We start from the raw sequence: 23,262 nt of genomic DNA on the forward strand, positions 1-23,262 counted from the left end.
AACGGCTCCTCTCTGACTGGCGATGCGTTAGCAGCTCGTGATACGATGTGAACAACGCCTTAGCTAGTCGACGGATTCTTCACAACTCCACGCCACCGGCAGATCGAAAAGTCGTCACCGTCAGCCGCGCCGTCGTCACAGGTGGAAAGACGACCGCGGGCCGTCCACGGACGAGAACCGCTCCTCCCGCACCAGCCACGCGCGGCTCACCTTCACCCGCGCCCCCGCCAGCCTGTGCGTCCACCGCGCGCACGACGCGCTCACGTCCGCCAGCGCCCTCCCGCTCAGCGCCCCGCCGAACGACGACGACGAGTCCTCGCCGATTGGTGTGTCACCGCCGCTTGCCCTCGGAAACGCCCTCAGGAGCGTGCAGTGCGCGATGGCGGTCTGCTTCGAGGGCGCCCCGGGGAACGCGCCCCGCAGCGCGCGGCGCGCGCGATCCAGCGTGCCGTCCGGGTCCCGAAAGAGCAAGAGCAGGGCGCCCGATTTGGCCATCGCCACGCGGTCCACCTCCAGCGTCACCTCGCCGACGGCATCTTCCCGGTGACTCTTCGACCCCGCGCCGTTAACGCCGTTATCGCGCGAGCCGTTACGATTTGAAGCGTCGCCGTCCGGCGCCACGTCCACCGCCCCGCGCAGCGCGTCGTGCACCGCCGCCTCCTCCGCGTCGTGATCCGGGTGGAACCCGACGGCGCCGCCGCGAGACTTTTTCCCGTTTTCGGCAGTCGGATCCTCCACCGGGTCCGTCGGGAGGGACAGGAAAAACACGGTGACGTGGTAGGCGCCGCGCGAGACGTTGAAGCACCCGACCCCGCGCATCGCTCGCATCACCTCCCTCGCGCACGCCGCCCCCGCCGCCGCGACCGCCGGCGCGTCCTCCAGCATGAGCACCACAAGCCGGGTGCACCCCGCGGGAAGACCGAGCTTGGTGTATTCAACCGGCCATACGCCGACGCCGGGCGGGGGTTCGAAATGGAACCATCGCGCGGCGTCCGCCACGGCGGCCGGGTCGAACGCGCCGTTCGCCTCGGTGAACTCGCGCTGGATCCGGTCGTACGTCGCGACCAGGTCCACGGCGGACGCCCCGTCGTCGGCGGCGGCGGCGGAGTTTGATCTCGGCCTGCCGGTGAGCCTGTCGCGCCATTCCCCCGGGGTGGACGCGCGCTCCGGGCCTCCTCGCGGCGTGCACGGCGGCGTGGTCGACGCGGCGGCGGCGGCGGCGGCCTGCTGCAGCGCTCCTTTCTTCCCGATGGGCGTCGGCGGGACGTCGCCGTTCGCCGTGGAGTGCGCGGGCCCCGGGGTCGGTCGGGCGGAGGGATCGTCGTCCCCTTCCTCGTCGTCGTCGTCGTCGTCGTCGTCGCTCGGAGCCTTCTCCCCCTTCCTCCTCCTCGGATGGGGCGACGGGGTGGCGGACGCGCGGCCCGCGGCGATGCCGGCGAGGTACGCCCGCCTCGCGCCGTACGCGGCCAGCGCGACGCCGCACCTGCGGCGGGAGAGGATGGGCGGCCGGTGAGTCTGGCGATCGATTGGGTCGGTGCCGTGTGTCGGGTCGAGGATGGGGGGGCCGGCGACGCGGGATGGGGCGGGACGCGCGGGGTCGACGTGGACGCACCCGACTCCGGCGGCGAGGAGCCATCTTCGGCGTCTGCCCGAAGCGGTGCGAGGGGGCATTCCCGCGGCGGGACGATGCGCCGCTCCGTCTGGGGGCTCCATCCGCCATGGTCGAACTTTCGCTCCGCGGGCCGCGGGGGGCGCTGACAATCGAGATTTTCTCGAGCGCGCCGAGCACTGGACGGCGCGCGCACCCGGGGGAACGATGATACCGCGGGGGGCCCGCGGGCGCGTCTCCAGGGTCCTCGTCGCGGTCACCGTCGCGTCGTTCCTCCTCCTCTTCCTCGCCCTCCCCGTCGGGCGCGGAGGAGCCTCGAGGCGCCCGGGTGCCGCGTCGTCGTCCTCCTCCATCCGAGGACCCACCGCGCCCGGCCCGACGTCGTCCGCCCTCGTCCGCGGCGCGTTCCTCGCGTCCGCCGCGACGACGCTGGCGGTCGCCTGGTGGCGCCGGCGGCGCGCCGGCGCATCGCGAGGAGGAAAACCGCCGCCGGCGAGACGCGCGCGATGGGACGGCAGCCGGTGGGTCGAGCTCGACACGGACGACGCGGATCCAACACAATCGAAGACGACGACGACGCACGCGGCGGCACCTCCGCGGGGACCCTTCACGTCGGGCGCGTCGGTGCAGCGCCCGCCCGGTCCGTCCGCGTACGACCCCACCGTCCCGTTCGCGCCGAAGACGAGCGCCAATAGTGCTACTCACGACTCCGGCACGAACGGCACAAACGGCACAAACGGTTCGCATCAGATGTACCAGTCGGACGATGCCGTCGACGCGTTCGCGCGATGGGACGCGGCGGAGGCGTTGCGATGGGCGCGGGTCGAACGCGAGGACGAGGAACGCCAGCGCCTGAGAGAGGAGCGCGAGGAGGAGCGCGAGGAGCGGATGTTTCAGAAGAAGGAGCGGAAGAAAGAGCGACGCGCCGCGGAACGGGCGGAACGGGAGAGGGGTCGAGTCGCGAGCGCGAAAGAGAAATGGGCCGCGCACGAGGCGCGGTGGGCGACGCTGGAGGCGGATCCGCCCGGGGGCGGGGGCGACGCGGGGTCGGCGGGGCCGTTGCGGTACGATGACGTGCCGTGGCCGCCGAAGATGACCGCCATGCTTCGCGCGGCGTGCGGCGAATCATCCATCGACGGCGGCGAGGGGGAGAGGAAGTCGGCGTACCGTCGATTGATTCGGCGGTGGCACCCGGATAAGTTCGGCGCGAGGTTCGGGGAGCGCGTGAGGGCGGGCGGGGAGGAGGCGCGGGTGATGGAGCGGGTGAACGCGGTTGCGAGGGCGCTGAACCAGGAGTTCGCGGGGCGGGCGTAGCAAGGGAAGGACGGGCTCCGTGCGTCGGCGCCTCGGCGCTTTGGTGACGTTAAGATTATCTTAGTGCGTTTCGGTCCTGTCGTCGTGGCATTCGTCGTGGCCCAAATGGAGCAACGTGTTCGTTATCTATTCCGGCACCGCGGTCCACACGTCCGGAGCTCTCGCGGCGCGCGGTCGAGCTCGTGCGATGCCCCTCGCGGCGATGACGTCGTCGATAGCGGGCGGCGGCGTTCGAGCGCCGACGGTGCGCGCGACGGCGCCGGCGCGACGCGCGACGACGCGCCGCGCCGTGCACCCCCCCCGCGTCTGCCGTCCCGAGGCGAACGCAAACGCGTCACCCATGGGTCCACCCTCCGTCCGCTCGACGTCCTCCGCGCGACGCCGGACCCGACGCGCCGCGGTGGACTCCACCGCGGGACTCCTCGCGAGCATGGACGAGCGGGATCCGCCCCCGGTCGACCCGAACCTCGAGCTCGAGCTCGACGGCGTCGTCGTCCTGAACGGCTCCGTCGACCCCGATGCTGCCGCCCCAATCGCCCGCGACGAGAAGGACGACGACCACGACGACGACGACGGGCCCATCTTCAGCGGCGAGCTCTTCGCGCGGCTCGTGCGGTTCACCCTCCCCACGATGGCCATCTGGCTCAGCGGACCGATACTCTCCATGGTGGACACCGCCGTCGTCGGCAAGGCGAGCACGCTGGAGCTCGCGGCCATGACCCCGGGGGGCGTCTACGTAGATTACCCATCCTACCTCCTATCGTCCGCGCTGGCCGTCGCCACCACCACCTTGGTCGCCCAGGAGCGCATGAAGCGACGAAGAGCGAGAAGCGAGACGGCGGACGGCGACGGCGACGGCGACACCACCGTCTCCGACGCCGTCGCCCTCGCCGCCATCCTCGGGCTCGTCGTCGCCATCGTCCTCGCCGTCGCCGCCGCGCCGGCGGTGGCCAAATTCGCGGGCCCGCGATCCGCGTCCATCGTCCCCGCGGCGCTGACGTACGCGTCCATCCGGTGCCTCGGCGTCCCGTTCGCGCTCGTGGCGTCCGTGGCGCAGGCGTCCTTCCTCGCGTGCAAGTCCCCGGCGCAGCCCTTGCTCGCGGTTGGCGCGTCCGGCGCGGTGAACCTCATCGCGGACGTGGTCCTCGTGTGCGGTTTGGGTTGGGGCATCGGCGGCGCGGCGGCGGCGACGGTGGCGTCGCAGGCGGTCGTGGCGGCGGCGCTGGTGTACCTGCTGCTGAAGCAGGGGAGGGAGAGACGCGCGGCGGCGGGGGGTGGGGGTGGTGGGGGAGTCGACGACGAAGACGACGTGGATGACGTTCGGGCTTCGTACTACGAGGGCGGCGTGATTCTCGAGGACGCGGAGTTACCGGCGGAGGAGGCGGACGAGGACGCCGTGACGCCGCCGTCCCTGCGCGCGGTCCCGCGTTCGATCCCGGGGTTGGCGCAGGCGACGCGGTTCCTGAATATCGCCGGCCCGGTGTGCTTCCTCAACTCGATCAAGGTGCTGTTCGTGGCGAGTTTAGTGCAGGCGGTGACGGCCATCTCCCCCGCGTCCTCCGCCGCGAACGGGGTGATGACCGCCATCTACTTCTTCTTCGCCGTCATGGGCGACGGGGTGTCGCAGGCGGCGCAGACGTTCCTGCCCCCCGTGCTCGGCTCGAGGCGCGCCACCGGAACAGCCGCCATGCTCCTCATCGCGGCGGCGGGTCTCGGAGCGCTCAACGCCGTGGCCAGCGCGGGCGTCGCCCTCGCGATGCCCGGGCTGTTCACCAAATCCGCCGAGGTGGTCGCCATCATGGCGGAGTGCGCGCCCGCGATGTCCGTCGCGCTGCTGCTGCACACGGCGTCCATGGGCAGCGAAGGGTGTCTGCTCGCGGCAAGGGACATGCGCTTCATGTCGTTTTGTTACGCTCCAAACGCGGCGCTCGCGTATTGGACCCTCACTTTGTGCGTGGGTTCGTTCGGTATGGGGGCGTCGGCGCTGTGGGTGGCGCTGGCGCAGTTTCACGCGTGCAGGCTGGTGGCGAACGGGGTGAGGATGTTCGTGCTGCCCGGGCGGGGGTCGCCGCTGCGAAGGAGGCTGGCGGAGTGACGTGACTTGTGACGACGAGCGGGGAGGGTGGGAGAGGGTTCGTCGCCTCGTTTTTGTTGTTGTAATTTGTGACTGTGAAAGCTGGTCGAGTTGAATCGACGATTGTTCTCAGCGCGTGTGAAATTGAACCGGCGGTGCACAGCCTGTGGATTTATTCGTTCGCGTATTTACCTATTTCACGCGGCGTTCACGTGGATTTCAGTCAGCCTCCGATCGATCCTCGGCCCCCCGCCACGAAACGACGGCCGTGCAGTGCGTTGGAAACCGGTGCTATTTCAACCCCGGCATCGCGCTCCGTCGTCCCTCTTATTACACGCCGGCAACCGTCGACGGTACGTCCCCAGCGCCCGTGCAACGTCCCATATTTCGCCCGGCGAGGCCGCGACACACGTGCGGATCGCGCGCCGCGACCGAATCGCGTCGCATCGCGTCGGAACGTCGCCCCGCGCGGCCCCGAGCGACCTCATCCGATGAGGCGAGCTGCCCGTCGCCGCTGGGTCCGCTCGGGCCGGTTCCGGCGCGACGCGACGGGATGCGATTCGCGCGCGCGACCCTCGCGGCGGACGCGGACGACCTCTGAGCGCGTTCGCGTCTCGAGACCGTCGGCGTCCACCGCCTCGCGACCTCGCCCGCCCGCATCCGCCGGACTCCTCGATCGCCCTTCCCATCGGTTAGGGTTCGAGGAACCGCGGTGTTTTTTTCCAGGGTTTGCGGGAGCCGAGGGACCGGCCCGGAGGCCCGGAGGCGGCGATTGGGGCGCACCGCGCGTGATCGACGGCGTGCCATGCGCACCATCGCCGCGTTCGCGCGCTCAAATCCCCGCGCCGACGGTCGCTGCGCGTCGCCGCTCCCGCTCCCGCGACCCGCTAGGGCCTGAAAATCCGGGAACCCACCGAACCCACGCTGAGCAAACACTCCTCCCCATTTTCCTTTTCCCGCAGGTAACGCTAGTTAGACACCATGGCTGAACGTGGAGGTGAAGGACGCGGCGGCTTCGGCCGCGGTTTCGGACGCGGCGACCGCGGTGGACGCGGCCGCGGCGACCGCGGTGGACGCGGCCGCGGCAGGCGCGACGCCAAGCCCGAGGATCGCTGGACCCCGTGCACCAAGCTCGGCCGCCTCGTGCAGCAGGGTAAGATTCGCTCCCTCGAGCAGATCTACCTCTTCTCCATCCCCATCAAGGAGCACCAGATCGTGGAGCACTTCCTCGGCGAGCTCTCCGACGAGGTGATGAAGATCATGCCCGTGCAGAAGCAGACCTCCGCGGGTCAGCGCATGCGCTTCAAGGCTTTCGTCGTCGTGGGCGACAAGAACGGCCACATCGGCCTCGGCGTCAAGGCGTGCAAGGAGGTTGCGCACTCCATCCAGGGCTCCATGATCCTCGCCAAGCTCAACATCGTCCCCGTCCGACGCGGATACTGGGGCGGTAAGATTGGCGCCCCGCACACCATCCCCACCAAGCTCACCGGCAAGTGCGGCTCGGTGTCTGTCCGCCTCATCCCCGCGCCCCGCGGCGCCGGTCTCGTCGCCGCGAACGGCTCCAAGAAGGTGCTCCAGCTCGCGGGCCTCCACGACGTGTACACCTCCTCCACCGGATCCACGAAAACCCTCGGCAACTTCGTCAAGGCGACGTACTACGCCCTCAAGAAATCCTACGGCTTCCTGTCCCCAGACCTGTGGAGGGAGACTTCGTTCACCAAGGCGCCCGCGCAGGAGTTCACCGACTTCCTCGCCATGAAGAAGACTGTCGATCACTCCAAGAACTACGACAGGGAGTACTGAGCGTCGGTTGCGGAAGAGTGGGTTTCGCTTTAGCTTGTTAATCGCGCGCGACGCGGCTCTTATGTAATAGACCTATCAGCCGTGCCGCCGAACGAACCGAGTTAGTTGTCACCCCCGCGTCTAACGCCTGTGAACCTTCGATCCGAGATTCCAGGTTCGATCCCTGGCAGGTAAACTTTTTTGTCCTCCCCACATGTGAAAAAAAAAAACAGCTGTGAAAAACTCGGTTGTCAAGTTTCAAATCAAACTCGGCGGTCGCGAAGCCGCCGCGCGTTCGGCCGCCGCGGATGGCGGACCTGGACGCGCGGGTTCGCGCGATCCTGGACGAGGAGGAGGACGACGATCTCGTGGACTACGGGGACTCGCCGCTTCCGTCGCCCGCTAAGCCCGCTCCCGCTAAGCCCGCGCCCGCGCCCGTCGTTCCTCCCGCGAGATCCGATGCGCCAACATCGGCGGACGCGGCGCGCGCGGCGATGGAGCGGGCTCGAGCCGACGCCGACGCCGAGGCGCTCCGCATCGCCGCCGAGAACCTCCCCGACGACGACGACGACGACGAGGACCTCTGGGACGGCGACGAGGCGGCGGACGCGGCGGACGAGGCGGTTGACGATGCCTTGGACGCGGACGGGGATCTCGACGACCGCGTCCCGTCGGCCGCCCCGACGACCGTCCCGCCGCCTCAACTCGGCGAGAAACGATCCCGCGACCCGATGGACGACGACGTCGACATGATGGACGTCGAACCGACGACGACGACGACGACGACGGCGTACGACGAGAACGCCGCACCGTCCGGCACCAACGCGACCGCCCCGCCGCGCGACGACGACGACGACGAGGAGATGCGCGATCAGCACACGTTCGTGCCCCTGGAGGAATCCGAGGTGGTCCTCGCCGAGCGCATATGCCGCCGGCTCCGCGAGCACAAGAAGCACCTCGTCCGCCTGCTCATCGCGCAGTTCGGCGCCGCCCTGTGCGAGGGTGCGTTGGAGGAGACGATCCGCGTGGAGAAGAACGGTGGATCGTTCGTCACCCTCGACGGCGCCGGCGGCGTTCGGCGGCGGCTGCCGGGTGGCGTGTTCATCGCCACGGTCAAGTCTCGAGCCCCACCGGTGGAGTTCAAGGCGGTGATGAAACGCGCCGCGGAGATCGATAAGCGTCTGAAGAAGCAGCTGGAGGCGCGGGGGCCGCCGGGGGGAAGGGGACCACCCGCGAGGAAGCGACCCAGGGTGAGCGTGCTCGAGAGGGTGGGCGAGAAGCAGCTCGGAGACGGGGGAAGGGGACGAGGGGGACGAGGGAGGGGGAGGGGGCGCGGGGGCGAGCGGGGTGGACGAGGGGGTAGGGGAGGGCGCGGGGGTGGCGGCGGGGGCGGCGGACGCTCGGGACGGAGCGCCGCCGAGGTGACCACGTACGCGGTTGACATCTAAGTGTTTTAGGACGATAGCTAATTATTGTAGCCGACTCTCCCTTCGTTCACAGCTGTGTCGCGTGGAGACGTCCGGGCGGGACACCGAGGTCGCGATGAAGCCGCCCGGCGGCGGCGGACATCGCGACCACCACCACCGCGGCGGCGACCAGGAGATGGTGCGCCTCACCGCCGCCGTGGACGGGGTGGAGAGCGCGAGACGCGTCGGCTCCTCGGACGCGTCGGACGGCGATGACGAGGAGACGGCGTCGGGGGACAAGGCGGCGCCGTGGTGGATTCGCCGCGGGCCGTGCGCCGACGCCGTCGCGCTGACGCAGACGATGACGTACACCCTCGGCTTCGGCGTCCTCGGCCTCCTCGTCGGCCTCATCGGCCCCTCGCTCCCGACGCTGCGAACGAACGCGGGGGTGGCGTATGAACGCCTCGGCGTCGTGTTCCTCGCGCGATGGATCGGGGGCGTCGCCGGCTCCGCCATCGGGGGCTTCGCCCTGGACGCCGCGCCGCGCTCGCACGCGCCCATGTGCGTCGGCATCGTCGTCGCCGTCCTCGGCGCCGTTCGCATCCCCGCCGCGCGCACCTTAAACGCGCTCCTCCTCGCGTTCCTCGTCACCGATCTCGGCCTCGGCGTCCTCATCGTGTACGGAAACACCCTCGGGACGTGGGCCAACGCGCGCAACCCGGGGCCCGCGGTGAACGTCATCAACGGCGGGTTCGGCCTCGGCGCGCTCGTGGCGCCGCTCATCGTGTACGCCGCGCTGGACGTGAGCCCGGGCGTCGGCGTGACCGGCGCGTATTGGACCGTGGCCGTCGCGGCGATTTCGGTCGCGATGTACTCGAGCCGTGTCGTCGCGCCGGCGAGGCCGGAGGAGGGCAAGGAAGATGAGGAGGAGGATGGGGGCAAGGAGGAGGGGGGCAAGGAGCAAGGGGGTGCCGAGGGTGCCGCCGAGGGTGCCGCCGAGGGTGCCGCCGAGGGTGCCGAGGTGGCCGCTAACCGCCGCGCGAGTTCATCGACCGATTCTCCTATCGGTCCCGGCGCGGCGACGGCGGCGACGGCGGTTTTCATCGCGCTCGTCGTCGGCGTCGAGACCAGCTTCGGCGCCTTCCTCGTGTCGTACTGCATCGGCGTGGGCGGTGAGGTCGGGGAGAAGGAGGCGGACCTCGCGACGACGGCGTTCTGGACGACGTTCACGCTTGGGAGGTTCGCGGCGGCGGGGTTGGTCGCTCGGACCCGACCGGCGGCGACGCTGTCGGGGCACTGCGCGTGCGTGTGCGTCGCGCTCGCGGTGGTGCTCGGCGGCCGGGGTTCTCGGGTGAGCGTGTGGTTCGGGAGCGTCCTGTTCGGCGCGGGGATGAGCAGCGTGTTCGCCGCGGCGGTGGCGCACCTGCACGAGCTGCTCGGCCCGGGCGGGATGAGCGGCGGCGCGGGGGGTTGGATATCGGCGGGCGCGAGCAGCGGGACGCTGGTGATGCTGGCGACGTCGCAGGCGCTGGGGACGCCGGACGCGGTGATGGCGACGCTGCTGGCGCTGAGCGTGTGCGCGATGGGGACGATGGTGGCGGTGTGGACGCGGGTGGGATGGAGACGCGCGTTCGGGTCGACGGGACGGGACGAGCGGATGCGTCGTCGTTGAAACGTTAAAACGCGAGCTAGCTAGCTAGGCGAAGGAATTTGTAACGTCGCATCCGCGTTCGCGATGTGCGCCGGATATCGCTTGACGTCGCGGTTCGGGTCCGGGTAGACGTGCTAACACCAGTGCTGCGACGTAAAACCGCCGCAGTTTGCGACTGTTTTACGTCTTGTTGGCACGTCTACCCGGACAGAACATCCGACGTCAAAGGACAAAAAACCTTGAGTTCACATCGCAAACACGGAGCCTGTCGGAAGGTGGAGGCTCGCGCGAAGTCCCGCAGCTTGAAGGGAGACGCGCTTCGGCTTAAGTATTCTCAGTCCTCTCGGTGTCGAGGGTCCCGAGAACACTTCACCGGCGCGCTGCGGGACTTCGCGCGAACCCCACCCGCCGTCTGGTCGCCCGCGCCCAAACTCACGAGGCTCGCGCGAAGTGAATCGTCACCTCTGCCGAGTGCGTCATGAAGGACCGAGCCATGGTCGAGATCAGACCAACTGGCAGAATTCTTAGGACGCCAATGACACGGTCGCATGACGCACTCGGCAGAGGTTAGGCGACTTCCAGTAAGGTACACTTCGCGCGGACCTCGAGAGCGCCCATCACGCCGCCGTCTCGAACAGCACGAAATCCAAGACGTGCGGCGGCGCGTCCCCGTCCTCGATCTTCGGCATCGCCGCCTCGATGAGCGTCGTCATCGGACCCGGCAAGCTCACGTTCGCCGCCGACTGCAGCGACTCCGCCAAGCTCGCGGGTGGCCCAGTCAGGAAAGTCTTACCGAGCCAAACCCCGCAACCCACGTGCCGCATCTCGTCGCGAAACGAGGTGAACTGGCCTTGCCCGCGGTAGTCGATGATGAGCGCGGGCTCGCCGTCGAACGTGGACTGCCCCTCGTACAGCACGGCGGACGCGGTGAGCGCCTCCGTCGGCGACTCGGACTGGTCACCAGTCGCGTCGGTTCGACTCGGAGGCGGCGCCACCCGATTCGCCACGTCGGCGATGAGCGGAAACCGCGTTCCGTCGGTGACGAGGCGCCCGTCGCCGTCCGTGGGCTCCGCCACGAGCTCCCCGGGCGTTGCCGGCGCGGTGAAGCACTTACCGCGCCACGGAAGCGCGCCGGCGATGCGCTGTATCGACGACGCCCCCGCGATTTTCTGCGGCAGGCAACCCGCGGCGCAGGAGTCCAGCCTGGGCGGGGTGAGGTAGGAGTCCGGGAAGGTCCGCGGCGCGGCGGCGTACGCCTCGGCGTAGGCGGTGAAGTTGTACGCGTCGGGATCGGAGGGGGACGACGGGCAGGCGACCGCGCGGAGGGCTTCGACGTCCGCGAAGCCGCCTCCGCACGCGCTTATTCTCTCGGAGAAGCCGAGGTTCTCCGAGGAGGAGCGCGGGGACGACGCGGCGCCGGCCGACGCGCCCTCGTCGGCGCCCTCGTCGGCGCCCGCTTCGATGCGCGCCGCGACGTACTCGTTCACCGCCGCCATGAGCGAGGCGCCGGAAGGGAGCTCGACGGCCGGGGCGTCCTCGCCGCCCGATACGACGACCAGGGGCACGGCGACGGGGTCGGGGTCGTCCGGTCGCTGCAGCGCGCTCGCGCCGCGCGAGGCGAGCGCGAGGATGAGCGCGGACGCGAGGGCGACGCGCGAGGATGAGCGCGATGCATGGTGCCCCCCTCGATACATGGCGCCCACCGGCGCGCGCGCGACGCGAAGTGCGTCGAGAGTGGTTCGCGTCCGAGGTCTTGTCGCTCGGGTCCTCGGGTCAGTTGCCGCTGGAAACGCCTAGGAAATTTTGGATTTCCGAGAGGTGACATGTGATGGACTGGCTGGGCAAGGGCTGGACCTTGTTGTGACTGAAATGCATAGGATTCACGCAAATTGAAATTGGCAATTAGACCCGCGTAACGTCAAATTTTGCAGACCAGAAATCAACTTGACGTTTCTTTTGCCAAAAGCATCGCATGCCGCCGCGCCGACGCCCGCCGGCGCCTCCACACTACTCGGATCGATGTGAAACTTCGCAGGGAGGACGCGGACGTCGTGCCGCGTCGCCCCATGTCCTCAGAAATTAAAAAAAGAAAGCGTGATCCTGCCAGGGATCGAACCTGGAATCTCCGGTTCCGTAGACCGGCGCCTTATCCATTGGGCCACAGGACCTTGTGTAGAAGGAAGCTTTCCTCGTGTGTACGAGGGGAGATTGCATTGGATTTCATGAGATCCAGTGGAAAACTAAAAATATTAACCAGAACACGTCGGGTTGATTTCTGGTCTGCAAAATTTGACGTTATCGCGGGTCTAATTGCCTATTTCAATTTGCGTGAGTCCTATGCATTTCAGTCACAACAAGGTCCAGTCCCATTTGCCTGTGGCGAACACTCACCCTGAGCACCCGCGAGTGTGTGACGAAGCCCGAACCATCCGAGCTGGACTGACGATCCCAGCTCGGAGCGCCCACCCCCACGAACCCACTCCCCTCCGCTAAGGGGGGTGCGTCTCAGAGATGCGCGGGTCGGCGACGGCATCCGCGCGATGGTGCGCCCCCGCGACGTCGAACAGGGCGGCGCGACGAAACCTCGCCTATTTGCCGGGCCAGCAGCGCCAGCAGCGGCAGCGGCGGCAGCCCCAACTACCCTCATTGACAGCGCAAAACTTCCGGTCGAATCCCCCAACAGGGCAAGCCCAACAGAGCAAGCCCAACAGGCACACGAACCTGATACTCATCGGCGGCCGGGGATGCGGCAAGAGCGCCCTGTGCCGCCGAATCATGGCCGCCGAGCCCAGGTTCAGCCTCTACTCCCTCGACGACATCATCGTCGAGTCCTCCGGCATGAGCATCCCGCGGATGGTGCAGGACTTCGGGTGGAGGCACTTTCGCGAGGTGGAGTTCGAGGTTTGCAAGCGCGTGGCGCTGCTCTGCGATCGGGGATGGTGCCTCATCGACGCGGGCGGCGGTGTCGTCGTGGACCTGGACGATGACGGCGACGAGACGTACTCGCAGCGCAAGGTGGACACGCTGAAACGCAACGGCCTGGGCAAGATCGTCTACCTCCGAAGGGACGTGGAGTACCTGGTCACGAGGACGTCGGGTGACAGGAACAGGCCGTCGCTGAGCGACGTCAGGAGCTTCGAGCAGGTCATGGGCGCCAGGGCGCCGTGGTACGAACGCGCGGCGGACTACGTCGTGGACGCCACGGGGGGGAGCGTCGAGAAGGAGGTCAAGAACAAGCAGGAGATCAAGCGCGAGGTGCTCCGGTACTTTTACCAAGTCACCGGCGAGGTACCGGCGGATGAGCAGTACAGACCACCGACGGACGACGAAGACGACGACGACGAAGACGACGATTAGCCTAATCTTAGCCGCGCGCGCGTCTCGTTTTTAAACCGATGCACAACCAACTATCAACTCAAGGGTAATAACGTCAGAGCTTCGATCGGTGCTCCGTCAATCTCCCCTCGTACACACGAGGAAAGCTTCCTTCTACACCAAGGTCCTGTTGCCCGATGGATAAGGCGCCGGTCTACGGAACCGGAGAGTCCAGGTTCGTCCCTGGCAGGATCACGCTTTCTTTTTTTAATTTCTGAGGACATGGGGCGACGCGGCACGACGGTAATAACGTCAGAGCTTCGATCGGTGCTCCGTCAATCGCGGCGGCAGCACCTTGTACGGGTTCAGTATACCGCGCGGGTCGAACACCTCCTTGACCCGCCGCATCGCCTCGATCGACGCCTCGTCCTTGCTGTGCGCCAACTCGCGCGGTTTCATGGCACCGACGCCGTGCTCCGCGCTTATGCTCCCGCGTTGCTCCGCGGTCCACTGGTACACGAAGGGCTCGAGGATCGCCTCCAGCCCCGGGTGATATCCATCCGGGGAGGACACGTTCAGGTGCAGGTTACCGTCCCCGAGGTGCCCGTACCCGAGCACCGACACCTTCGAGGCGTCGAACGACGTGGATGCTGCTGACGTGGATGCCGACGTGGATGTTGACGTGGATGCTGACGTGGAGGCCGCCAGCCTATTACGAGTCTCCACCACGAGGTCGTACATCCGCTCCGTCGGCAACGACACGTCGTACTTGTACACCGCCCCGGCGTGTTTCAGCGCGACGGAGATGCGCTCGCGAAGGTTCCACAGCGCGGACGCGTGCTTCGCGTCCTCGCCCACCACGCCGTCGATCGCCACCCCGCGCTTCCGGAGCGATCGAACCCACGCGCGAACCCGGCGTCTCGCAGCCCGGTGAGTCACCGACCCTTTGCCGGAACCGTCGCCAAAAACCGCCGTCTCTGTCACGACGTAAAACGGCGCCTTCGTCTTGGGCAGCGGATCCCTCGCGCCCCGCAGCGTCGACAGCACCAACTCCAGGCTCGCGCGGTCGAAGAACTCGAACGCCTGCAGACAGTCCCCGAGTTTGGTTCGCGCGTCCCGAAGCGCGGCGACGGCGTCGGCGAATGAACCCACGGCGCAGACGGCGACGTCCACTCCAGTCGGCTTTCTCGGCGCGAGCATCGCCACCTTCGTCACCACTCCCAGCGTCCCCTCCGCGCCTATGAACAGCTGCTTGAGGTCGTACCCGGTGTTGTCCTTTCGCAGCGTTCGGACGAGGTCCAGGACGGTGCCGTCCGCGGTGACCACCTCGAGGCCGAGCACGGAGCCGTGAAGCGAGCCGTGCCGAACGAGCCTGAGCCCGCCGGCGTTGGTGCTGACGTTGCCGCCGATCTGGCACCTGCCCTTGGCGCCCAGGTCCAGCGGCGCCGTCATGCCGCGCGCGTTGAGCGCGTGCTCCAAGTCCTCGAGGACGCATCCGGCCTCGCACACGACCGTCCCGGCGACCGGGTCCACGGACAGCACCGCGTTCATGCGTCGCATCCCGAGGACAATCTCGTCGTGCACCGGGACGCCGCCGCCGACGAGCCCGGTGTTGCCGCCCTGGGGCACGACCGCGAGCCCGCGCGCGTTGCAGTGGCGCAGGATCGCGGAGACCTGGGAGGTGCGCGCGGGCAGGAGTAAGACGCCGGCGTTTCCCCGGTACTTGCGCATCCAGTCCTCGTTGCACGCGTCCAGGGATCTGGCGTCCGTGCGGACGTTGTCGTCGCCGAGGATCTCGCGGAAAGCGGCGAGGTCGGCGTCGGTGAGGACGGCGAAGTCGCCACGCGGGGCTGGGTCGCCGCCCATCGTGCGGCGACGGACGGGGCGGGGGAAAGAGTGGGGTCGACCTACGCGCGCGGCGGCGATGAGAGGGCGTTGTTGCCTCGGGGAAAAATGGCCTTGTCAGCGCTGGGCGATTTTTTGTCTGTGACGCACGCGAGGCGCGAGGGGAGTCGACAGCTAAGGCGTTGTTCACATCGTATCACGAGCTGCTAACGCATCGCAAGTCAGAGAGGAGCCGTGTCTACTCGTCCACCGTCACGCCGTCATCCAGAAACAAGGAGCAGAAACAAGGAGCCGCTCTGAGCTCGCGTATCGCAGCCGGCACGCTCGTCAGCTCATTGCACCTGAGGTCCAACCTCTCCACCGACGTGAGCTGCCCGATCTCCGCCGGCAGGCTCGACAGCTGGTTGCTGTTGAGGCCCAACACCGTCAGCGACGTGAGCTGCCCGATCTCCGCCGGCACGCGCGTCAGCTGATTGTCGCCGAGGTACAACCTCTGCAGTGAGGTGAGCTGCCCGATCTCCGCCGGCACGCTCGTCAGCTCATTGCCGTGGAGGTACAACTCCTTCAGCGACGTGAGCTGCCCGATCTCCGCCGGCACGCTCGTCAGTATATTGCCGTTGAGGCCCAACCACTCCAGCGACGTGAGCTGCCCAATCTCCGCCGGCACGCTCGTCAGCTGGTTGCCGTAGAGTAACAACCTCTCCAGCGATGCGAGCTGCCCGATCTCCGCCGGCACGCTTGTCAGCTGATTGCCGCCAAGGCCCAACCACTCCAGCGACGTGAGCTGCCCGATCTCCGCCGGCACGCTCGTCAGCTGGTTGTTGTCGAGGCGCAACCTCACCAGCGACGCGAGCTGCCCGATCTCCGCCGGCACGCGCGTCAGCTTGTTGATGTGGAGGTGCAACTCCGTCAGCGACGTGAGCTGCCCGATCTCCGCCGGCACGCTCGTCAGCCGATTGAAGCTGAGGTCCACCTCCGTCAGCGACGTGAGCCGCCCGATCTCCGCCGGCACGCTCGCCAGCTGGTTGTTGTCGAGGCGCAACTTCTCAAGCGACGCGAGCTGCCCGATCTCCGCCGGCACGCTCGTCAGCTGATTGTTGTAGAGGTCCAACCCCTTCAGCGACGCGAGCTGCCCGATCTCCGCCGGCACGCTCGTCAGCTGATTGCCTTGGAGGTGCAAGCACGTCAGCGACGTGAGCTGCCAGATCTCTGTCGGCAGGCTCGTCAGCTTGTTGCGCCCGAGGTCCAACTCCGTCAGCGACGTGAGCTGCCCGATCTCCGCCGGCACGCTCGTCAGCTGATTGCCGTCGAGGTTCAACCTCTCCAGCAACGCGAGCTGCCCGATCTCAGCCGGCACGATCGTCAGCTGGTTGCAGTAGAGGTTCAACTTCTCCAGCGACGTGAGCTGCCCGATCTCCGCCGGCACGCTCGTCAGCCGATTGCCGCCGAGGTTCAACTCCACCAGCGACGTGAGCTGCCCGATCTCCGCCGGCACGCTCGTCAGCTTACTGCCGCCGAGGCGCAACCTCTCCAGCAACGCGAGCTGCCCGATCTCCGCCGGCACGATCGTCAGCTGGTTGCAGTAGAGGTTCAACTTCTCCAGCGACGTGAGCTGCCCGATCTCCGCCGGCACGCTCGTCAGCTGGCTGTTGTAGAGGTCCAACTCCCTCAACGCACTCAGACGCCCAATCTCCGCCGGCACCGCGCATGGTCCCCAGCTCCCCAACCCGAGCACCTCCACCCGGCCGTCAACCATCCTCACCCCGTCCCACTCCTCAGGCCCTTCGTCCTTTGGCCAACACCGCTGAAGCGCCGGCCATGTCCCTCGTAGCACGCGTAGCACGAGGATGTCGTCGCTCACGCGCCCGACGGGATACGGCGCCCACGGAAGGTCGAGCTCGTTGTGAGCCCACTTCAGAACCTCGAAGTTCCGTCCGCAGGCGTACTCGCAGAGGCGGTCCTTGTCGTCCCCGATGAGCTCCAACACCCGCTCCTTGTCCAAAGACCGCACACGGGATCGCACATCCAGGAGACGAACGAGGCAGTCGGCGATATCATCGCCCGCGACCCCCTCAAAGTCGTAAGTCCGCGGCAGAGCCCCGGGCAGCGAAAAAGCCTCCCGAAACGTCGAGCTCAACGCTAGTATCTGTCGCGTTTTGACGTGCTCGATGTGAGACAGGACGAGCGCCCGGAGGTCGTCGGGGAGAGCGCCAAGTTTGGCCTTCAGATCGTCCATCTCGCGGCGATACGCACTGCAACGCGCGACTGGGTTGTGACGACTGCGCTCCGTCGGTTGCTTTTTGCCGAACGAAAAGTCTCGGAAGAGGCGAACCGAACTTGCGACAACAACTCCATCTCCATTTTCCTATCAAACTCACGGTCGGTTCACAGGCGTTGAAAGCACCCCCTGCCAGGGATCGAACCTGGAATCTCGGATCGAAGGTTCACAGGCGTTGAAAGCCAAGGATCGAACCTGGAATCTGGGTTGATCGAAGGTTCACAGGTATCGACGCAGCAAGTGAGGAGGAGGAGAGTCAAAAAGTGGGGAAGATCCGGCGCCGGCGGCGGGTCAGTTGGCGCGCGCGCACCGAGCGAACGAACCCTCTCCGTCGCGATGAAGACCCGCGGTCAGGGCCCCGCGACGCCTCCCGCGAACATCGTCGCGGCGGCGCACTCCCCGACCAAGAAAACCCCCGGCGCCAAGCCCGCCAAGACTCCGGCGCCCCTCCGTCGACTGCTCAGCACGAGGACGGCGGAGGCGCTCGAGGCGGGCACCCTCGATCTCGAAGGCGACGGCGACGGCGGCGACGACGACGGCGTGCGCCCCGTCGACGACGATGAGCCAACCCTGGGTCATCACGACGACGACGATGACGACGATGAGGAGGAGGAGGAGGAGGGCGGGTCCGACGACGAGTCCGACTCGGAGGCGTCGTCGTCGGAGGATGACTCAGATTCCGATGACGACGATGACGACGACGAGCCGCCGCCGCCGCCGTCCGAGCACAACCCGTACGACGACATGAACGAGGCCACCGCGCTGTACTTTGCGCAGTCCCTCGCCGTCCATGCCCTCAACGCCGAGTGCATCGAGCTCGACGCGCGCGGCGAGCTCTACGCGAACGAAGAGGAGCGCAGGGAGCACGAACGAAAAAACTGGAAAGCGTGGGCGCGGCACAAGTGCAAGGAGGCGGCGATCGACAAGGCCGAGGAGCTGGGATGCACCCCCGAGGCGGTGCTCATGACGTGGGGGGTCAAGAAGTCCAACGACAAGCACGCGAACGCGCACAACTCCCTGTTCGGCGGGCACATGGTCGGCGGCGACATGATCGAGCCGCTCCCCGCGGCCAACCCCGAACGTGGCGCGGCGATGATGGCGCTGCCCGACGAGAAACGCCGCGACGGACTCGCCAAACCGAGCGAACGCAAGGGTAAGGGCGGCAAGGGCGGTAAGCTCCGGCGCGACGACCCGAGCGCGCAGGGGGGCGTGCGCGCGATGCGTGATCTCGCGGCGACTGGCGCTGGTCTCTTCGTCGCGCCGCTTGACGCGTCGCGGCTTCGGCGCGAGGCTAAGAAGATGGGCGGGCTCGGCGCGGGCAACGCCGGTGTCGGCTGGTTCAACATGCCCGCGGTGGAGTACACCCCCGAGCTCAGGCGCGACATGCGGCTGCTCAAGCTTCGCGGTGCGTACGACCCGAAGCGTTTCTACAAGACGGATGACACGAGCAAGCTGCCGAAGCACTTTCAGATTGGCACCGTGGTGGAGGGCGCGGCGGATTTTTACAGCGCGAGGATGACGAAGAAGGAGCGGAAGCGGACGCTGGCGGAGGAGATCGCGTCCAACCCGGAGATCACCGCCGCGAGGAAGAAGAGGTTCAAGAAGCTCCAGGAGGAGAGCGCCAACACGCTCGGGAGGAAGCACAAGCGGCAGCTCGGGGGTCGGCAGCGGTGGAAGAAGGAGTCCACCAGACGCAAGAAACACTGAGGGTCGTCGCCGAGAAGATAAGGGTTACTATTAGTCTAAGACTTTTAACGTCAACACGAAAGTGAGCGTCAGCGCGTGCCGCTCGATTCCGTTTATTTTTTCACTCGGCCGCCCTCGCGGTTTTCGCCGGGCGCGACCCGACGAAAAACCCGCCGCCCGCGCCCATCAACCCCCCCCCGCCCCACGTCCCCGTCGCCAGAGCCCTCGCCGCCGCCTCCTTCGCCGCCGCCTCCGCCGCGGCGATCGCCTCGTCGTCCGCCCTCGCGTCCTCCATCGACCGAACGTACCCCCCCGTCATGCCGTAGCTGAGCCGGTAGAGCAAACTGCCGGCGGGGGCGCCGGGGTCGACGATGACGTCGCGCTCGCGGACCCCACCGACGTTCACCGCGCCGGGGCCGGAGCCGGGGACGCGTCTCGGGTCCCCGGGGTCCGACTCGGGGGTTCGCCCACTCCCCGACGACTCGGATCCCCCTCCACCGCTAGCTGTGTTGTGGTCGCCAGCTGTGCCGCCGGAATCTTCCAGAGTCTTCCCGGAGTCTTCGAGGTGCGAGTCCACGCGTCGCTCGTGCGCAGCCTGGAGCGTCGCCGCGGCGTGCCCCGCGGCGTGCTCGTGGTGCCGCGGGTGCCACAGCGCGGAGGACGCGGCGGCGAGCGCGGAGGCGACGCCGCCGCCGCCCCCCCCCGCCGCCGCCGCCGATATCCCGAGCAACGCGCCCGACACGCTCATCCCGTGCTCCTCGTGCGCCGCAGCAGCCGACGCCGCCGAAGCGACGCCGCCTCCTCCTCCGACGGCGTCGTCCCCGTACGCCGCGTCCCTCGCGGCGAGCTCCGACGCCGCCTTGGATCCCGGCACGTTCGGGTCCAGGTGTCGCGCGTACGGCCTCCCGGGGCGACACCTGTCGTAACTGCGCCTCAGGCTCCCGAAGGTTCTCTCCCACGTCAAGCCGTGCGTGCTCTTCCGCGCCGCCTTGCTCATGCGCTTGCGCGTGGCCGGGTCGCGCAGGAGCGACACCAGGGCGTCGACGTACGCGGTGACGTCGCCTGGTAAGGCGTCGGTGCCGCCGACGAGGACGCCGGTGACGCCGTCCTTGACGATGGCGCGGTTGACGCCGACGTCGTCGGTGACGACCGCCAGGCCGCTGGCCATGGACTCGATCAGGTTGTTCGGTATCACCTCGGTGCGCGAGGGGAAGAAGAAGATGTCCCCGGCGGCGTACGTCCGCGACAGGCGGTCGCCGCCGGTGTGGCCCAAAATCTTAACCTCGGGGAACCGCTCGATCTGCCGCCGAAGCCACGGCAGATCAGGACCCTCGCCAGCGACAACCACCCTGAACGGCGGCAAACCCTCGATGGACCCCTCAGCCTTGGCCGCGAGCAGCTCGGTGATCGTCTTGGCGAAGGAACCCAGGCCCTTCTCGCGCACGATCCTCGCGACCCATAGGATCACAACCTCGCCGTCCTCGGTGCCGGCGTCCGCGGCTCGCGAGTCGCCCCGGCCCCGCCTCTGATCGCCACGTCCCGCGCGCCTCGGCCACCCTCCCGACCCACCACCGCCGCTCGAGCTCGACCGCGACCCGACACCCATCACCTCCCGCCGAAACTCCAGCGAACGCTGCGCGGGCGAGTACATCGTCAGGTTAATCCCGCGCGGGAAAAAACCCATGCGCTCGCGCGGGACTCCCATGTCGGACAGGTGCTCGGCGGCGGCGTAGCTCGGGGTGGCGACGACGTCGCAGCTGGAGTAAAACCCGCCGAGCATCTGTCGCAGCGGCGTGGCGAGGACGCCGACGCGGTAGTACTGGAGGTAGGTGTCGTACGCGGTGTGGTAGCTGCACACCGAGCACACGCCGTTTTCCGCGGCCCATCGCACGGCGGAGTGGCCGAGCATGTCCGGCGCGGCGACGTGCACGACGTGGGGCGAGAACGTCTCGATCTGGTGCCGCTGCCGCGCCTGCAGCGGCGCCGCCATCTTGTACTCGCCGCGCCCGGGCATCGGCACGTGGGGCACGTCCGCGACGTGGAAGCGCTCGTTGTTCGCCGCCTCGACGAAATCGCGCTCGGCGAGGTCGGGGGACATGACAAAGACGGAGGAATCGGGCCTGGACGCGAGGTGGTGCGCCAGTCGCTTCATCGTCCGCGACACGCCGTCGACGTGGGTCCACACCGAGGCGAAGATGACGACGCGGCGCTCGCCGGGGTAGCCGCCGGGCGCGCCGCCGTTACCCACGGGTCCCGCGTCGTGCACGATGGGCACGGGCGCGGGGACGGGTTTGGGGTGTGTGGGGTTTAGGGTTCGTGCGTCCCCCTCGGCGCGCGAGTCGCCCCCCTCGGGAACACCCGCACCCCCGGCCCAAACCCCGCCACGATTCGCCGATTCAGAACCGCCGCCGGCCCTCGGCCCCGTCGTCGTCGTCCCGTCGCCCACCTCTCGCCCACCTCTTCCCGCGGCCCACCTCCCGCCGTCGTCCTCCCTGTGGCACACGATGTCCGGGCACACCGCCTGCGACACCACGTTCCCGCTCCTGGCCAACGACCGAAGGAGCCCGGCGACGGCGTCCCGTTGCGCTCTCAAGTCGCACGCCTCGTACCCTCGCGCCCTTCGCTCGAACAAATCCGCCGCGCCGCGCCTCCACTGGTAGTGCTGCACCTTGAGGGGCACGGGGTACGCGTTGGTGTGGTCCTCCGCGAGCCTCGACGCGGTGACGACGTCGTCGAGGCCGAAATCCTGGAGCGTCCGGACGTCCAGGATGGGGTACTGCGCGCGGTGCGCCCACACCCGCTCGCCGCCGCCGACGACGCCGACGAGGGTGCTGTGATGCCGGAGCCCGTGCAACGCGTACGTGTTGATGCCGTGGCCGTGGCCGTGCGCGTGGCCGTGGTGGCCGTGGCCGCCCCCACCACCGCCGCCCCCACCACCGCCCCCGCCGCCAACGCCGGCGCCGCCTCCGCACGCCCCCACCGAGCACCGAAGCGGAAACGCGTCGCTCATCGTCGTCGTCGCGTCACCGGGGGCGTCTACGAGCTCCCCGCTCTCCGCTACCCTGTCCACCCACGCGCCGTGCACCAGCGAGTACCCCATCTCGTCCACGGACCCGAGGAACGAGGGCACCGTCTGCCCGACGGGGGGCGTGACGTGCTCGTCGAGGTCGGCGACGACGATCCAGTCCTCCTCGTCCACCCCGGCGTTGGCGAGGTGATTCTCCCAGTGGTGCGCGACGGCGCTGAACAAGAGCGCCTCGCCCTCCCACACCTCGTGGAAGACCCGCCGTTCGCGCAGGCTCGATACCATGGCGTCGACGGCGTCGTCGTCGTCGGCGTCCCTGGCGTGCACGACGACCATGACGTGCGACGCCGGCACCTTCGCTACGTCGACGTAATGGCGAAGGAATTGTTCCAGGAGCGCCGGCGCGGCGGGATCGGACGCGGCGGCGCCGGCGAGGACGAAGACGCGCGCGTCGGTGGCGTTGAGGCCGGAGAGCTCGCGGTCGGGGGGTCGGAAGGTCTTCGGGTGCCCTCGGAAGCGCCCGCGCTTGATGGACAGCGGCGCGCCTCGAGTCGAGGCGAAAGCCGATCCCACCGATGATCCCGCGTCGTCCCCGGTCGTCTTTTTCCCGGATCGGCGCGACGACGACGCGTCGGTCGTCGCCCCGTCGCCGCCGCTCGCGGAGGCATCCGCGGAGTGGCCCGCGCCGAGCGTCGATACCCCGTCGATGCGCGACGGCACGCCGCCGGGCGATCCGTCGTCGCGTTCCCGCGCCCCCCCGCGCCCCCCTCCCGCCCCGCCGTCAGCGCCAAAGCCAAAAAGGCCAAACCCATCGTCGTCGCCAAACAGCGGCGACCGATCTCGCAGCGGCGCCGCGGAGCACAGCAACCTTCGGGCGCTGCTCGTCTCCACCTCCCCCTCGCGCAGCACCGCGGGAAGCTCCGGCGCGTGGTGATGACGCGGGCGCACGCGATACTTCCCGAAGTAGACCACCAGGCTCACCGCGTACAGCACGACGACGAGCGCGAGCGTGCGCGGCACCGCTCGCACCGCCCGCAGGAGCCTGCGCTGATGCTTCTGGCGCGTGCGCTGGGGCATGCGCTGGAAGAGCCGCGACTCCACCTTACCCCGCCGCCCCTTCCCCGGCTTGAGGGGGCTGCGGTGCTCCTTCGGCGAGTCGCCTCCCATCGCGCGCCGTGTCCCGCCCCGGCCCACGCGGTCGCGCCTCGCAAAGTCGCCAACGGTTGAAGGACGCCGAGGTCGCGTCTCCCGAGCCGGGCGCTTCTCCGCCTCTGATT

General features: G+C 68.3%; 12 protein-coding genes across 12 annotated transcripts; 7 read left to right on the plus strand and 5 right to left on the minus strand.

Moving 5' to 3' along the window:
- Nucleotides 1–29: 29 nt before the first annotated feature.
- Nucleotides 30–571, minus strand: MICPUN_108325 (predicted protein). Its single transcript, XM_002502592.1, has one exon. It carries the CDS (start codon nt 493–495, stop codon nt 136–138), a length of 360 nt encoding a protein of 119 aa, XP_002502638.1. The 5' UTR covers nt 496–571; the 3' UTR covers nt 30–135.
- Nucleotides 572–1,816: 1,245 nt separating this feature from the next.
- On the plus strand, nt 1,817–2,923 carry MICPUN_58838 (predicted protein; the record flags this gene model as incomplete). The annotated part of the gene is made up of 1 exon (XM_002502217.1): nt 1,817–2,923. The coding sequence occupies one exon, from the start codon at nt 1,817–1,819 to the stop codon at nt 2,921–2,923; it is 1,107 nt and encodes a 368-aa protein (XP_002502263.1).
- A 202-nt stretch (nt 2,924–3,125) lies between these two features.
- On the plus strand, nt 3,126–5,018 carry MICPUN_58839 (Multidrug/Oligosaccharidyl-lipid/Polysaccharide flippase; the record flags this gene model as incomplete). The annotated part of the gene is made up of 1 exon (XM_002502218.1): nt 3,126–5,018. One exon carries the CDS (start codon nt 3,126–3,128, stop codon nt 5,016–5,018), a length of 1,893 nt encoding a protein of 630 aa, XP_002502264.1.
- A 960-nt stretch (nt 5,019–5,978) lies between these two features.
- On the plus strand, nt 5,979–6,800 carry MICPUN_90856 (predicted protein; the record flags this gene model as incomplete). Its single annotated transcript, XM_002502219.1, has 1 exon — nt 5,979–6,800. The coding sequence occupies one exon, from the start codon at nt 5,979–5,981 to the stop codon at nt 6,798–6,800; it is 822 nt and encodes a 273-aa protein (XP_002502265.1).
- A 287-nt stretch (nt 6,801–7,087) lies between these two features.
- Nucleotides 7,088–8,227, plus strand: MICPUN_50380 (predicted protein; the record flags this gene model as incomplete). Its single annotated transcript, XM_002502220.1, has 1 exon — nt 7,088–8,227. One exon carries the CDS (start codon nt 7,088–7,090, stop codon nt 8,225–8,227), a length of 1,140 nt encoding a protein of 379 aa, XP_002502266.1.
- A 94-nt stretch (nt 8,228–8,321) lies between these two features.
- On the plus strand, nt 8,322–9,857 carry MICPUN_50381 (major facilitator superfamily; the record flags this gene model as incomplete). Its single annotated transcript, XM_002502221.1, has 1 exon — nt 8,322–9,857. One exon carries the CDS (start codon nt 8,322–8,324, stop codon nt 9,855–9,857), a length of 1,536 nt encoding a protein of 511 aa, XP_002502267.1.
- A 596-nt stretch (nt 9,858–10,453) lies between these two features.
- MICPUN_100697 (predicted protein) lies at nt 10,454–11,530 on the minus strand (the record flags this gene model as incomplete). The annotated part of the gene is made up of 1 exon (XM_002502593.1): nt 10,454–11,530. The coding sequence occupies one exon, from the start codon at nt 11,528–11,530 to the stop codon at nt 10,454–10,456; it is 1,077 nt and encodes a 358-aa protein (XP_002502639.1).
- An 817-nt stretch (nt 11,531–12,347) lies between these two features.
- Nucleotides 12,348–13,193, plus strand: MICPUN_58843 (predicted protein; the record flags this gene model as incomplete). Its single annotated transcript, XM_002502222.1, has 1 exon — nt 12,348–13,193. One exon carries the CDS (start codon nt 12,348–12,350, stop codon nt 13,191–13,193), a length of 846 nt encoding a protein of 281 aa, XP_002502268.1.
- Nucleotides 13,194–13,463: 270 nt separating this feature from the next.
- MICPUN_58844 (predicted protein) lies at nt 13,464–15,017 on the minus strand (the record flags this gene model as incomplete). Its single annotated transcript, XM_002502594.1, has 1 exon — nt 13,464–15,017. The coding sequence occupies one exon, from the start codon at nt 15,015–15,017 to the stop codon at nt 13,464–13,466; it is 1,554 nt and encodes a 517-aa protein (XP_002502640.1).
- A 217-nt stretch (nt 15,018–15,234) lies between these two features.
- MICPUN_81826 (predicted protein) lies at nt 15,235–16,752 on the minus strand (the record flags this gene model as incomplete). The annotated part of the gene is made up of 1 exon (XM_002502595.1): nt 15,235–16,752. The coding sequence occupies one exon, from the start codon at nt 16,750–16,752 to the stop codon at nt 15,235–15,237; it is 1,518 nt and encodes a 505-aa protein (XP_002502641.1).
- Nucleotides 16,753–17,610: 858 nt separating this feature from the next.
- On the plus strand, nt 17,611–18,981 carry MICPUN_58846 (predicted protein; the record flags this gene model as incomplete). The annotated part of the gene is made up of 1 exon (XM_002502223.1): nt 17,611–18,981. One exon carries the CDS (start codon nt 17,611–17,613, stop codon nt 18,979–18,981), a length of 1,371 nt encoding a protein of 456 aa, XP_002502269.1.
- Nucleotides 18,982–19,081: 100 nt separating this feature from the next.
- Nucleotides 19,082–23,152, minus strand: MICPUN_100701 (glycosyltransferase family 4 protein; the record flags this gene model as incomplete). Its single annotated transcript, XM_002502596.1, has 1 exon — nt 19,082–23,152. One exon carries the CDS (start codon nt 23,150–23,152, stop codon nt 19,082–19,084), a length of 4,071 nt encoding a protein of 1,356 aa, XP_002502642.1.
- Between the last annotated feature and the right edge of the window lie 110 nt (nt 23,153–23,262).

This window comes from Micromonas commoda, chromosome 5 (genome assembly GCF_000090985.2).
Source record: "Micromonas commoda chromosome 5, complete sequence".
NCBI lineage: Eukaryota > Viridiplantae > Chlorophyta > Mamiellophyceae > Mamiellales > Mamiellaceae > Micromonas > Micromonas commoda.